The sequence below is a fragment of the Myodes glareolus genome, chromosome 14, assembly GCF_982192425.1.
Source record: "Myodes glareolus chromosome 14, mMyoGla1.1, whole genome shotgun sequence".
In the NCBI taxonomy this organism is placed as follows: Eukaryota; Metazoa; Chordata; class Mammalia; order Rodentia; family Cricetidae; genus Myodes; species Myodes glareolus.
In genome coordinates this window covers 1,339,142-1,354,545 of record NC_142039.1, presented here as the reverse complement: position 1 = coordinate 1,354,545, position 15,404 = coordinate 1,339,142, and the positions used below count along the sequence as shown (strand labels likewise).

Here is a 15,404-nt window from a genome sequence, read left to right as displayed (position 1 = left end):
CGCACAGGCTTTTTTCATTTTGTACAAATTATTTACATTGAATTCAGTTAAATTTATGCTTTTCTCCAAAGGATGACATATACGGTGTCTAGTATTTCTTCAATAAAACGACCTTGCCCACTCGCTAAAGCATTCTCTGAGGGAGATCCTTGGCTCTTCGAGCTGACACATACGAAGCTGTTTTTCTGGTGAGCATTAGATGGTTGGGACAGTTAGTTCCCAAACATTTCAGAACACAGAGGTTACATATGCGATTTTTAAAAGTGTGTTCTAATGTTTCTTAACCTGATAGAGGGCGACTAATCCTTTGTAGCTACTTTTTAAAAAGTACTTCATGTGCTAGAAATCAGTTCAGAAATTCAGAGTGACTGGATATGCAGTAATATTGTTCTTACATCAGCATAAATTAATCTCAATAAAAGCATCGGTGACTCGCTCTGAGGAAGATGAAACATATCGTTGTTTACACTCGGTGTGTCCCAAAGTGAAAGGACCCCTTGTCCTTGTGATTTGCGTGTAGCCATGTGGTGACAGTTGCACATTATTGTCTTGGGTGTTTGATGGTACAGGAGAAGTTTGGGATGACCTGAGAATGCTCTTGCTAAGAGCAGCTGTTTAATACTGAATTCTATTTAATAATCATTTGTGAAATCAGCACATCTCCTCAGAACTCTCCTGTGGTTTGCAAGCGATCAAGCAGACCGAGCTGTAAGCACAGGACAGCCAGATCGGTTTAACAGAAGAGACATTCTGAAGGCATTCACGGGTGCGTCTGGAACCTCACACTGGGGAAAAGATAGTTTTTATTAAAATCACTGTCGATGCAAAAGTGAAGTTAACTATATAAATAATGTATACATTTACCCTCAAATTCTTGGAAAATTATCACAAATTTATTGGTTTTATATTTCATTACATATTTACTTTTCATTAAATAAAAGAAAAAGATTCTTGTGATTTTAAAGGAAAAGTATTTATGTCTTAATCTATGTGGTTTTTGTTTAGACTGTTTGAAGGACTGGTTGATAAATGCTTCTTGACTCTGTCTTCCTGGCAGAGGGAGTGGTATGACCTTGTTATTTGGTAGTTTGTGTGTGTTCACGTTTCAAGTATATCTCGCCTTTTCTGTAGCCAGAGCCAATCTGCGGATATTAGATATACAGCCGGCAGCAGCTTCCTGGAGATCCTGGTCTGGGGACCCGACCATATCCAATAGAAGCTGTCACACACCAAGTGGGAGGAGAGAAAAGAATAAAACCGTTAATCCAAAGACATAGCTGGGCTATAGAAATAAGTTAAAACAGCATGTATTTTAAAGAAGCAACAGAGGGTCTAGGTAGACAGCTCTGTGGGTAAAAATTTTTACTGTGTAATCATGAGGACCCAAATGTGGATCCCTAGAACCCATGTAAAAGCTAGGCATGGTCTCTTGTGCCTGTAATCTCAGCAGTGGGCAGCAGAGGTAGGTGGGAGCTTGCAAGTCAAATAGCATCATTGAAATGGTGATCTCCAGGTTCAGCGGGAGACCCTGTTTCAAAGGAATAGGCTGAGAGTAATGAAACAGGATGGCAGACATACTTCTCTGCCCTTGGCAGCCACACACAGAGATATGCACACTCACCCCACATGCATGCACACTCGTAGAGACAGACGCAAAAGCAACACATGTATGAGAAACCCCATTTGGATGAATGCACAGGCTTACATAGGGCAGGAATTCCTCGCTTGTTCTTACCGCTTCCATGCAATAGATCTCCTTTTGGTGTCTCTCTGGCAAGCTTTTCCACAAACCAGCAGCCTATTATCTCTAGATACCTGGCACGTCTTCTTATATTCAATATCCCTGAGTTTAAAGTTTGTTTCACCTAAGAGAGTGATTTCCTAATCCCCCAGTTCCTCAATAGACTGCCCCCAATGCCAAGAAGTTTGTGTGCTCTACCCCAGCTGACTTTCCAGCCATTCGTCTTTCTCCTGCTTCTGTGTAGACAGCAAGGTCCCATTCCCCCACTTGCCTTGCCTTAACTGATACCAGTCCTCTACTCAAAGTGCCCTCTCACCTTCTTCTATGACTTTGTAACTTTTATTCACTATAGAGAAGTATTTTTTCTTGTGTATCCATACAACTATCCCACAAAGCCACAACTGATTTCCATCAAGCAAAGAGTCATTTCTGCCACTTGGGGCTGAGGCAGTTGATTCAAGTGTCTACAACACTTGGGCTCTTAGCCTTTCATAGATATTAGGTCCCTGTTTTCTGTCTGCTAGACTGTAAACACATAAGGAAATTTATGATGTCAACATAGTGCATATAGAGATCAGATGCCAAGTAAATGCCAAATAAACGGACTAGAACTTCTTAAAGCTAGCAGATATGACTCAGTAAAATGTTTTAAAAGTTAATTGGATTCTAGATTTTCTACACAGAAGTACTGGAATACAAATGTGAAATAAAAATAACTCTATCAGAAGCATTGTGAGATGGGCTACCTATGCCACACTACGATTCTGGATTGTATTCTCACAAAAGAAATTAGTTAATCGTTTTAATTAGGGAGTGACATGGTCATGTCTGTATTTCAGAAAATTTACTTTTGTGGCAGTGTTCAGACTATGGACTACAAGGAGTGGATGCTAAAGGGTCTGGCTTACTTCAGAGCAGACAAGGAGTGAAAAAGGGGAAGAGAAACAAAGAAGGAACTAATTTATGGCCATTTATATACAATCACATGGTGCAAGAAACACTGGTTACCCAAAAAGAAAATAAAAGTGGTACTCTCACATCATCCATAAGTACCAACCCAGGTGGATTTATGCCTTGTAAGAATTAAAAATATGTAAAAAAAATTTACAGATTGTGTATAAGGACATCTGGATCAAACTGGAGTATTGAAGGCCATCTGGCTTCTCTGTTCCTTATTCTCTTTAGCCCCCCACTTCTTGTGTCACACTCTGGTTCTCTTTTTTTCAACACTTACAACTACCTGCCCCAAACTCTGGCTGAAGAGTCTTCCATTATGACATGACAGTTCCCTAACTGTTGCTTGTTTTCATTATGAATGCTGGCCTCTGAGTTTCAGTAGTCCGTGCTCTTTGGCTTAGTCTCCACGGGCAGGCTCTGCAGTCTTTTATTAGCATCTTAAACCTCCTGGCGTGACAGCCACTCAGGAAAGCCACAATTTTCACAGAACCAGCTTTGACTCCAGAATGATCAGTTGTGTCCAGGCCTGGCAGGAGGTAGTATATAAACAATGAGACAAACAAATCTTCTGTAAATCCAACCACGGTGGGATTCTTCCACTGCCTAGCAAGCTAAACCTGTCCTTTTACTACTCGGTTCCCTTTCTCGTGCTTTTCAGAGTCTATTTCGTGTCTTCATTCTTCAATCTCCCATGCCACCTAGCAGCCACAGTCCAACATATGACCTAGGTGAGCTCTGACACTCCACAGAAGCCACGACGCAGGAACAGTTTTTAAAACTAAAGCCCGAGCAGTGCCGCATCACAGCGCTGCCGCCTCCGCTCCAGTCACGGCACAGGTCTGTCCCATGTTCCAAGGCCTTTGTTACACTTCTATTCTTTATTCACTTCCTTCTCTTTAGGATATTTTGCTATCAGAGGCTCCATGTCTGTGACCTCTTTCTCCCTGATGGTTCTTTTCATCTTCATTTTAACGTGGTTTGGGGTTGATTATATGACTCAGAGGGTAAAGGCATTTATCACCAGGCCTGATGTTCTGAGCTTGAGCCCTAGGACCCAGAAAGGGAAGGAGGGAGGGGGAAGAAAGAAAGGAAGAAGGAAGAAAGGTAGAAGGAGGAAGAAGGAAGGGAAGGTGGAAGAAAGGAAGAGGAAGAAAGGAAGAAAGAAGGAGAAGGAAGGAGGGAGGAAGGGAGGAAAGGGACTTTCATTTGTTTCTTAGTTATCTGGCTTCTTTGCAGACTGTACTTCCAGTCAGGACTGGACCACCAGGTACTTTGAAGATAACACATTTGCTCAGCACACCCAGTGCCCAGCCCAGAGCTAGAGTTCTGTAAATGGTATTCATTTGGTGATTACTTCGCCCACTTCCAGGACTGCTTGTTTTGCTGGAGGCTAGCCCTGGTCGATTAGGGAGGAAAGAGAAAGAAGGAATTTTGGCCCTTAGGTTAGTCTGGCTCTTCTCAGCACTTGTTCCAGGATCCTGCTATCGAATCCCACAACCCAGGCTTCTCTGGGCATCTGCCGTTGCTTTCTTGCCAAGTTCCCTTGGAAAGGAAACCCTTGATCTGATGCCTGTCAGAATCAAACACACATTTAGCTTCTCCTCCCTCAGCCCACACTGTTGTCTGTAGTCCCCTTCGGGTTCTCAGGAATCAACTGTGTTTTTTTCAAACCCTGAACACCAGTTACACAATTCCACACTAAAGAAACCAATGCATTATGAGTGAGGCTCCTTTAAAAGGTTTGGAAGGTGAGAATCTGCCCATTCACAAACTTGGTGTTAGATGTCTAGTACCCTTCATGGGACACTGAGTAAATTTTCCTTATAGCCAACAATGTACCAGGGTGACTGCTTCTCTTTAGGCAATTCAGTTTGCCTAACTTCTTACACAAAACATGTCGCTTAGCTTTATATCCAGGAAGAATGCATACTAATATTTTTGCTAAAAGTTGGCCAACAGAACTTCATAAACTACTCCTGTTTTAAAAGTCTAACCGAGACTGGGATAGCTCGAGCAGTAAAATGCTTGCCTTGCATAAGGATCTGAGCTCAGTCACCTGAACCTGGGTCTTTTGTTTATTTATGCTTTGTGTTTTGAAGAGTTGGACACGTACTCCCAGCACTGGGGAGGTAGGGACAGCGGGATCCCTGGGGCTCAGTACTCAGTCAACCTGACTTTACTCCTATTTGACAAGTTCCAGCTCAGTGAGAGGCTCTGTCTCAAAAACAAAGTGGACAGTGCCTAAAGGCAACACCTGTTGCTATCCTTTGGCTTCGAAGCACACACACTATCTAAAAAACAGAGATAACGAGAAAAAACATGATTCATGTGGTGGGTTGTGTTTCCTTAAATTTACTTTGCATGTCTCTCTGGCACCAGATCTATAGGTGACCTAATGTTTGCATAATGTGAATGGTTTATCAGTTACCCAGTTGCTATGTACCAGGCACACTGTGACTTTACCAATGAAAGTAGCCTGCACTGTTCATTTTACTAAGCTAGGAACATTCTCAAACAAGAGTATAGAGTGGCAAGTTCAGAATTTTCTCTGTACTAAAGATATGAACATGCTGGTATTTGAGAGAGGGCCGCATCCTAACCACTAGGCCACTAGGCAGTGCCCTGATTGATAACTAAGAGGCGCTCGAAGGACCTGTTTGGTTTACTGTACAGTCTGAATCCACTGTTTTCCTGGAACCTAACTGTACTTTATTGTCAGTGACAACATTTCTTTCTGTGTGAGACAAGCTGACTGGGCCCAGACTGTTTTCCAGACCGAGCAAGAACCTGTTCTTCCCCCAAGCCACCATATGAACAATGTGGACCCATTACATGCCTTGGTTTGGAATCGGCCTCTGGGTTATGTTTTCATTTTTCTAAGAGCTTCACAAACAAACCCACTTGGCGGAATGCTTTAAAGCTAAGATAAATAGCCACAAGCTAGCAACTTTGCCCTGGTTTTGATGAGCCAACCGTTAACAAAGAGCAGTGCCTGTTCTCACATCATGAGTACAGAGTGCCAGGAGAAGGCAGTTTACAATCTCTTGTGATAATTATACTTAAAAAGCAGGGGTTTCCCTTGGAGAACAGATGAAAATTGGGCATGAGTGAACATGGAGTTCGTATAGCTCTTTTTGCTATATGTATTTTTGATCTATCGACTTTTTCCAACTATAAAGGCATTTTTAATACTATGAGGGGGGAAAAACACCTCGGGTTTCACTTTTTGAAGTGTTTGTTCCTTTCAGAAGCTTTGCTCTTTTTAATCATCCCCTCCCCCAAACACACCCAAGGACTTTACATTTATGGGGAGTTTCATATACACACCGAAGGAAAAGCAGCCTCTTTGCTTTAAAACTTAATTGCACAGAGCACTTTTAAACATCATTCAAACACATAACGTTTTACAGCTTGGACTGAACAAGAACATGGGAGGGCACAATGGGTGGCTTGTGGATCGGCGGGGAGGACGGCGAACACTTCCTTCAGTGCAGAAGGCTTTGATCTTGAGGCTGTGCCCTGAGTATACAACTGTGACCTATGGCTCACATCTCTTGAAAGGTGAGACTTTGGTAGCTTGGGAACCAAAGCTACCAAAACCAGTGCCTGCATCCAATTTTACTTTCATATTTAACAGTTCACGGCTTTATGCTGCATTTCAGTTGTATGAAAAATATAGACTCATTTGAGTGATAACACGTTTTCTTGTAGTGTGACTCCACATTGTTTGGATGAGCAGGGTCTGAGAAAAAGAGGGTTTTAATTACAGCTGGTTGAGATCCAAAGTACCTGTGTATACACACAACACCAGATTTTTCAGCAGGATCCTGAGTGTCCAGAGCTAATTTGACTCTTTTTCTGTTGAGGGCACAGCACATTAATGACCGCCTCTGCTTGCAAAGAGGCAATTCATCTGGCCTGGGCCTAGCTGCTGTGTCAGCCAAAGCTCCACCACAGTCAGACTCTTAGCCTGCTTAATTCATTTCAGATGACACTGTACCAGAACTACGGCCTTCACGATACACTGTGCTGTTGCAGGCTGGGACAGAAATGGAAATGTCGCTTCTGTTTGGCTGTTGTAGAGGCTTGTGGACCGTGCTCTTCCCTGGCGCCTGTTCTTCCACAGCTGACAAAGGAGCACGCCATGTACTATGGATTGAATGTCTGCTCCAAAACTCATGCTGAAAAGTAATCCTTATGGTGAGGCATTAAAAGGGTAGAAATTTAATCCATGGTATTTAGAGGCAGGAGGTAATTAAGGTTAAATGAGGCCATACGGGTGGGGCCCTAATCCAATGGGACTGTGGCTTTATGAGTAGAGGAGGGACCTGAGTTAAGAGTCTTTGTCTTACCATGTGATGTCCTCTTTGCCTTGGGGTTCTGCTGACAGTCCTCACCAGCAAGACTGGCTTCACCAAATTCCGTTTCCCAATGTGGAATTTTCCAGCCTTCATAATTATTCTTTATAAGTTACTCTTGTCTGTGATGTTTTATTATAGTAACAGAAAGTAGACTAAGTATATGTTCATGTGACCTAAGTTGTACATTTGCAAGTTGAAAGTAGATGCCACTTTTATTGAACTCGTGCCCTTCCTCTCCAGCCATCTGCTCACATTTGAGTAAGTTTGCTTTGGGGATTTTCCTCCATAATTTTGGGGTGTTATGTGGCTATTTCCTTCAGTTGAAATACTCTCTATTAGAGGGAGAAGGGGGCTCATCACTCAGGAAGCTCAATCAAACCACAAAGCTTAGAAAGTGCAGAAAGTTGTGAGAGTCATAAGTATGCCCTCAAGTCTGGACCTGCAGTGCAGGGTGCTGCAAGTCTTGCTGAGCCCAGAGCTGCAGCTTTCATGAGTCGTCGCCCAGGTTGGATGGCCCTTCTGATGGTACAGCTGCTGTTTAGCCTACCAAGCTCCTATAAAGAGCTCCAGTCAATCCATTGTTTCACACTGGACCTCAGTGGAATCATTTCTCTGATTGGACATCCATGTCTTCTCTGGGGTAAATATGTTTCCCTGGGAAAAATTACACAGCAGTTGGGGTTGAGAAAAGATCTTGTTATGCAACCCAGACTGGTCTTGAACTTGAGCACCTCCTGCCACAGCCTCTCCAATGCTGGAATTACAGCTGTTCTCCAACATGCCTGGAGCTGCAGTGCTCTGTTCAGGTGTCTCACCAGAAAGTGTTTGTGCCAGACACTGAGACACGAGGTCAGCATGCTGGATCTGTTCAGCAAGGAGTAGAACTGGAATCCATACAAGAAACAGTGACCTCGTAGGAACACAACAAATGAGGAATGGTTTGATTGCTACTTGGGTGAGGAGAAAGCAACTCTGCTCCACGCTGTGCAGTAGAGGAAGAAGTTTTTGCAGCCTATATGTGCTCCGTTTGTGTTGGCATTTGAAATACCTTCAAGTTTTTCCTCAAATTGTCTTTATGATGTGTAAAGTATGTCTGTACATATAATATTTTCTTGACTAAAAATATAAAGGAAAGATAGGATAAATTATTTAGAATTGCATACTATTGAACAGATCAAATTCCAGTGATGTAGACTCTTGGTGGAAATGGTCCCGTAGATGATGTAGTGCTTGTCTGAGTTGATGCTGGCTCTGTTGTCTCAGTCTGGCTTTACATTCTTCTTACATGGCCTGGGGCTACTCTCTAAGACTCATTGTGTTACCAATAAGATTAGAATCTGCCAGGTAGTTTCCTAATAGGATGTGGAGATTAAATCCAACACTGAGCACTAATACATGATACAGCACTGAGCTGTATCATGAACTCACAAATGCAATTCTAAACAATTTTGTCCTTTTGTCCCAGTGTGGCTGTTTTCTGAAGCTGGACGATGTGAAGCAGAAAGACTAACATTTTTCAGAGTTTGGTAGTACTTAACTATAGCCCTAGCACTCAAGAGACTGAAGTTCAAGGCCAGCCTGGTCCATAAGATAAAACCCTGTCTCAAAAACCTAAAACAGAAAACTAAAATAATGATTAGAATTCTTTGCCAGGAATCTATTTTCTTTTTCCAACTAAGAAATGTTAGTTTAATTATATTGAAAATTAAGACAATAATCAAAGGTTTGTGGTGTCCTGTAAAGTAATTACAAGTTGAAATGCTAAACTTAGCAATCTTTATATTGATAAAAAAAATAGACTACTAAATTCTTATTCAAGTTAGTTTCCTCTTAGTTGGTCCCTAGTCCCAAGGATCTTTCATTGGTGAATAGAGGCATGGAGTACACAGTAGTAATGAACTGACCTCTCTGTGATGGGAAACAGGAGTTTAGAGAATAGGTAAGTGTTGGGATTTTAAATACAGGCGACACTTGGTATCTTCTTGTTTCAATGTCAGTGCCATTGCTGTAAAGTTGTTTTTCGTTCTTTTGGTTTGACTACAATGTCACTGTCTTTGTTGAATGTTAAAGAATCATTCTATTTTCTTTGTACTTGTGTTTTAAAATGTCATGATATAACATGTCATGATAAAACATGTGTTTTAAAATAACATATATTGGTCTTTTGTTGCTGGGGCAAAATGCCAGCACCACAATGTAAAGAGAAGAATGATTTTGATTGACTTTAGTCCATAGTCTTTGTGGTGCTCTGACACTGGCTCCTTTGCTCTCCGCACTTGTTGCTCTGTTCCTTCCCTTTCCTACTTACTCCTTTATAATTTTGCTGTACTTTTGGGAGATAACTTATTAAACTTTACTCTTCAGTTCTGATTACTTTTTTGTGTCCTGAAGTTTTTCTTTTTTGTTGCAAAAACAGAAAGCTTTTTCTAGCTTCATAGAGACAATGGCTTTCACTCACACCAAGGATGCTAACAATTGAACTTTCTCTTCCCTCTGCCATGCTCTGTTTATTTCTATCCACTTCAGACTCTGTCACATTTACGATGCCCAGCTGATGCCAAGTCCTTTTGCATGACTGAAACTCTGAGCTTATATTTGGGCTTGTTGGATTTCTGCTCTACTCCAGAGTGATCTAGGGTTCTGGAGCTCCTCATCTGTGTTCTCCAGGCAATCATTGACTTGATGGCAGTTGGAATGCAGCTTTCACTTGCTAGCCAATTCATGAATGCTGGCTGGAGATTCATCTTCCTGAAAGGGGCGTTCTTCCCCTTCCACAGGTCTTAGTTTCCACACATAGCACACAGTCCCTACTTCCAAAAATTGCTGTTTTCCTCTCTCTAATCAATTACTGACTGGGGTAGGGTTATAACTCAGCCCACACTCTCTGTCCTCCTGGAAACACCAAGCACTGTTAGTTTCTGTGTACTCCTAGGCATCTCTGCTGTACACTGGTTCTACTGCCCACTTTTGATTGGTTTGTTTTGATTCCTTGGGTCTGCTAGACAGTGGCCACTTGGCAATCTGAATATCAGCTAAGCATGTTTGTTTCTCTGTTCCCTTTGTTCTTGTTGCCTTCACAGCCCTCCAATTCACCCTTCCCCTGGTGGTCCAGATCTTTGTTTTGCTTCAGCTTTATTTGTTAGGTTCCTTGGATCTAACACTTTTTACTGCTTTATGTAGAACCTCCCACAGGTTTCCACAGACACAAAGGAACATGTCCTGATGCTACTACAGGTATACGGCTGCATTGCACCTGGGTTAGACATTGAATGTCTATGTGGTTTTCTGTGTCCTTTTTAAGATCAATCTCATGAGACTATTTAAATATGTGTGAGATGGTGTGTGTGTGTGTGTGTGTGTATGAAAACATCATAGTGTGACTCCTTCAAAGATTAAGTTTCCAGTATTAAACTAAATTCTAAGATACTTCTTTGACTGTTTGACATCTCTACTAAGATACAAAAAAAAATGGCACCTCCAATTTCACACAGACAAGATTAAAGCCTCTACCCTTCTACACAAACTCTGATATCCCATGGCTTCCTTATCTGCACTGAAACCAATTCATTTCCCCAGCAGTTTGGACTGGAAATTGTAGAATATCTTTGACTCCTCTCTTTGTGTTATAGCCTTTACTTAAGCCATGAACAAAACCTGTTGGGTCTATTTTGAAAACATACCCCAAATCTGACCTGTTTCTGTGAGCTCCACAGGTGTGGTCTGAGTTATGATACCCTCTTGTCTGAACCTGTTGATTAGGCCAAGCCTTAGCATGCAAAGAAGATCTAGCGCCAATTTTAAAAGTACAGCCTGGAGAAAAGGAAAACACTTCAGAAAGCAAGAGGGCCTTTCCTCCTTTCAAGCACAGAAGGCAGAGTAGTAAAAGAGATTCTGAAATGAACGCCTGGCTTAGGAATGGTGACAGGCTCACTGGGTGCATTAACCACACTCAGTGGTGGGCTTCGTGTCTGGCAGCAGATGTCCAATACAAAACAAATTCAATTTTGTAGACTTTTTGTCTCATTGATTTCATAGGAAATTTTGGTCTTATTGGTCTTTTGTTTATATAGTATAATTTCTGATTTTGTGTTTTTGTAGGTTTTTTTTTGTCTGTGGTGTGTGTGTGTGTATGTGTGAGTGTTGTCTTTCTTTTTTTAATTCTGGGGTGTTCATTTGTTTGCCTATTTATTTTCTGGAGAGAGAGAGAAAAAAAGGCATGGAGTTGGTTGGGTGGGGAGATGGGGAGGATCTGGGAGTAGTTGGGGGAGAGGAAACCATGATCAGAATATATTGCATAGAAGTTTTTTTTTTTTTCAGTAAAAAAAGAAAAAGAATGGTGAAAGGACTTTGGAGAATTACACATCTAATACTCATCCTGGAAGTTGTTGCTTTTTTGTTTATTTGTTCATTTGGTTGGTTGGTTGCTTTTTGAGGCAAGGTCTTATTATACATCCCAGGTTTGCCTTGAATTCACAATCCTTCTGCCTTAGCTTTCTGAGTTCCAAGATTACAGATGATGTGCCATTGTACCTGCTATTGGGTTTGCTGCAATATATATTCCTTTTATTTATTCATTTTGACTTTGCACACTGTCCTGGTTAGTTTTATGTCAACTTGACACAAGTTAGAGTTATCAGAGAGGAGAGAGCCTCAAATAAGAAAATGACTCCAAGCTGTAGGTAAGCCTGTGGAGCATTTTCTTAATTAGTGATTGATGTGGGAGGGCTCAGACCATTGCAAGTGGTATCGCCCCTGGGCTACTGGTCCTGGGTTCTAAAGGAAAGCAGGCTGACAAGCCACGTGAGCAATCTATGACTCTTCTATGGTCTCTGCATATCAGAGACCCTTCTATGGTCTCTGCATCAGCTCCTGCCTCGAGGTTTCGGCCCTGCCTGAGATACTGTCCTGACTTCTTTCAGCAATAGACTACAATGTGGAAAGAAACCCTTTCATCCCCAGCTTGCTTGTAGCCATGGTGTTTTATCATAGCAATAGTAACCCTAATACATACACAATAATCTTATAAGGACGTTTTTGTTCTGATTTGTTTGTTGTTTTCATGGTGGGAATTAGTCATGCGAGCAAGTGGAGTTCCAAACCTTACACAGAAAACCCTGAAGACTCAAACCACTCAGCAAAAGTTGCAGGATATAAAAGCCACCTTCTGAAAATGAGTAACATGAGCAACCAACAATCAGAGAAGATCCAACAAACGGGCCACTTTTAAGAGTTACAAATGTAAATACTGAACCTATAAAACAACTGAAAAAAAGCATGGGGAAACTGACATTGGTCTGGGCTGTGGTTTTTATTTCAGTTTGTTTTGGTTTATTTGTTGCTTTGTTTATTAAACAAACCCAGAAGCTCAGGCAAGCAAAGCTTAAATGGGCAGATGGGATTTCCTCAACACCAGAAGTTTCTGTATGAACAACCAAGGAAGCGATCCATGAAAAAGACAGATACATATTGAGAGATAGTACCTTTGAATAATGTGTCTGATAAAGAGTTAATAATAAAAATGTATGAGAGACTCAAATAAGTAAGACAGTAGACAATCCAATGTAAAAATAGACAAAATAAGAGTAAACCTTTTCAAAAGGAGACAGAGCACAAGAGGGAAATGAAAAAGTGTCCAAAGTCATCAGTCCTCAGAGAAATGCAAGCAGCATCCCAAGGATGCAACATTTTACCTCTGTCAGAATGCCTGCAGGCAGAGATGACAGACTGCTCTGAAGGAGGTAGTGAAGGTGAGCCCTTCTCTGTTTGTGAGACATAAATAAGTACAGCTGTTATCGAAAGGAATAGGAAGGTACCCCCTAATTAGAAATAGAACTGGCTTGTTTTCAAGCGACCTCACTTCCAGGTACATGTCAAAGGTAACAGAATCAAAGGAAGACACCTGCACTCCCAGGCCCATGGAAGCTTGTTCACAGGAGTAAGTACATAAAACCACATTAAGTGTCTATCAGAGGATAAACTGGCAAAGGCAGGAGGCACATACAATGAAATACTATTCAGCCTTTAAGATAAGGGAGTTCTGAAATTTATGTCACTATGGATGGATCTGGAAAATATCATGTTAAGTGAAAAAAGCAGACACAGACAATCAAGTACATGATTCCATTTGTATGTGGAGTATAAAATAAGTCAATACACAGAGGCAGAGAGAATTGTGATTCTCAAAGACTGGTGGGGTGAGTGTGGGTTACAGAAAAAATATAATGAACAAAATGATTAAAGTTCTAGTTAGGCAGAAGGGAAAACTAGTGATCAAACAGCCCAGAGACTATAGTTAATGTCTATTCAAAATATCTTAGTGTACCTAGCTATATTGTAGTTAAGAAAATATAGTTAAGTACATTTATTTATAAAAAATAGTATGGGAGCTGGGTGTGGTGTCACACGCCTTTAATCCCATCACTCAGGAGAAGGAGGCAGGTGGATCTCTGTAAATTCCAGGCCAGCCTGGTCTATAGAGTGAGTTACAGGATAGTCATAGCTACACAAAGAAATCATGTCTTGACAAATAAACTAAAAACCACTATTAAATAATAATAATATGAGGACATACTATTTATGTTAGTTTCTGTTCTATTGCTGTGAAGAGATATCATGATCAAAGCTACTTATAAAAGAAACCATTTACCTGGGGCCTCACTTACAGTTTCAGAGGGTCAGTTCACGATCATTACAATGCAGAGCATGGCAGCAGGCAGGCAGACATTGTGCTGGAGCAGAAGCTGAGAGCTATATTCTGATGTGCAGACAAGAGGCAGAAAGCTAACCAGGATGGCCTAGACTTTTAAAATTTCAAAGCCCATACCCCAGTGACACACCTCCTTCTACAAGCCTATATCTCCTTATTCCTTCCAAATAGTTCCACTAATTGGGGATCAAGCACACAAATATATGACACAATGGGCCCATTTGTATTTAAGTTACCACAACTGGTTAGTCATTTTTAAATATTTCTACAATATGTGTATATGCGTGTGTCAAAACTTGCGTTATACCTCACAAACATAAATAATAAATTATTTTCTCAATTAAATAGTTTTTTTTTAAGTTCTAATAAATGGACTAGCTAGGAAGAAGTGAGACCTGGGAAAGTAAAGTGCAATTCAAGAGGCAGTAATTGGACCCAAAGGCCATGGATAGAATGGGTCATCAAGAAAGCACAACAGTTTAAGGGAAGAATGAAGTCAACATTATGGCATCCTTGCAGAGGTTAAGGGACTTTGGAAAGAGTCCCTGGGATCTGGACATTTGGAAATGTTAGATAACATTGACAGAGCAGTCTGAATTTTGGAAGTGAAGGCCAGGTCGTGGTTGGCTGAGTGCTCTTAGTAGGTGTCACTTCTTTGATATGCTGGGTTCCATAGTGGATGTGGGGGCATGCTAGCTCATGGAAAATGAGCGAAGATGCAGAGGCAGGGCTGCATCTCTCTTGTAGAGCCTGCATGCAGCATCAGTAGGCCCTGGGGTTTGCAGCAGTTAGAAGGAATGGCAGAATGTGATCTCCCATTTCAGGAAACTAGGATCCTGGCACCGAGAATGGAACTTGGGAGAAATATTCAGAAAGTGGGAGTAAATGGTCTCTGTACATCAGCCACAGAGAAGCTTTGCCTTCCTAGGGAGCACCAAAACCTGGGAATAACATCTTGACTCAACTCAGGCAAAGATTTAAAACTGCAAATTTAACATAGAATTATTTTGAAGGTAACAGGATCAATTCTTTGTTTGTTACACAATAATTACCTTACTTCAGGAATTTTTGCACCAAATGATTCTGTGTGTTTACAACACTGCTCTAAGAATTCAAAAAATTAGATATAAAACTGTAAAGTTAATTCCTAACAAACTAGGAAAATTTGAAGGCATATCTCATTATGCACATATGAAAGGGAATACCTACTCCCACAAAGGCCTCTATGTGACAATCAGTCTGATTTTTAATATGACATTTGCTTTGTTTATCTCTAAAACATCTTAACATGTTATTAAAAGAAAGTCAAAACCAGTGAGAGTCCCTCCCACTGGGATAGAAGTAGGAGAGATACTCTTTGGAAGAAGCAAAGTCAAAGAACTGAAGAAGAGGCAAAATGTTTTAGTTAAACCACTTTTCTAATCTTATTTGGATCTAATTTTGGTTTTCAGAAGCAGATTAATACGGAAAAAATAAAACATGAAGTTGGAAAGACACAATTTTTCTTCATCAGCATCACAGAACTGACTTGCTTTTCCAATTGGAACAATGCTCAGTTGGACGTTGGTGGTGCACACCTACAGCCCTAGTGCTTGGGAGGCGAGTTCGAGGCCAGCCTGGTCTACAGAGCTAATGCCAG

At 41.1% G+C, this 15,404-nt stretch overlaps 1 protein-coding gene across 4 annotated transcripts in view; it reads right to left on the bottom strand.

Moving 5' to 3' along the window:
• Window positions 1–871: 871 nt before the first annotated feature.
• Odad2 (outer dynein arm docking complex subunit 2) overlaps window positions 872–15,404 on the bottom strand; it is a 178,240-nt gene continuing 163,707 nt past the window's right edge. For all 4 annotated transcript variants that reach the window (XM_087896312.1, XM_087896310.1, XM_087896311.1 and 1 more), the window contains one exon: window positions 872–1,219. In XM_087896312.1, coding sequence (XP_087752438.1) covers window positions 1,106–1,219 — 114 coding nt within the window. In that variant the 3' untranslated portion in view covers window positions 872–1,105. The remainder of the gene's footprint in view (window positions 1,220–15,404) is intronic.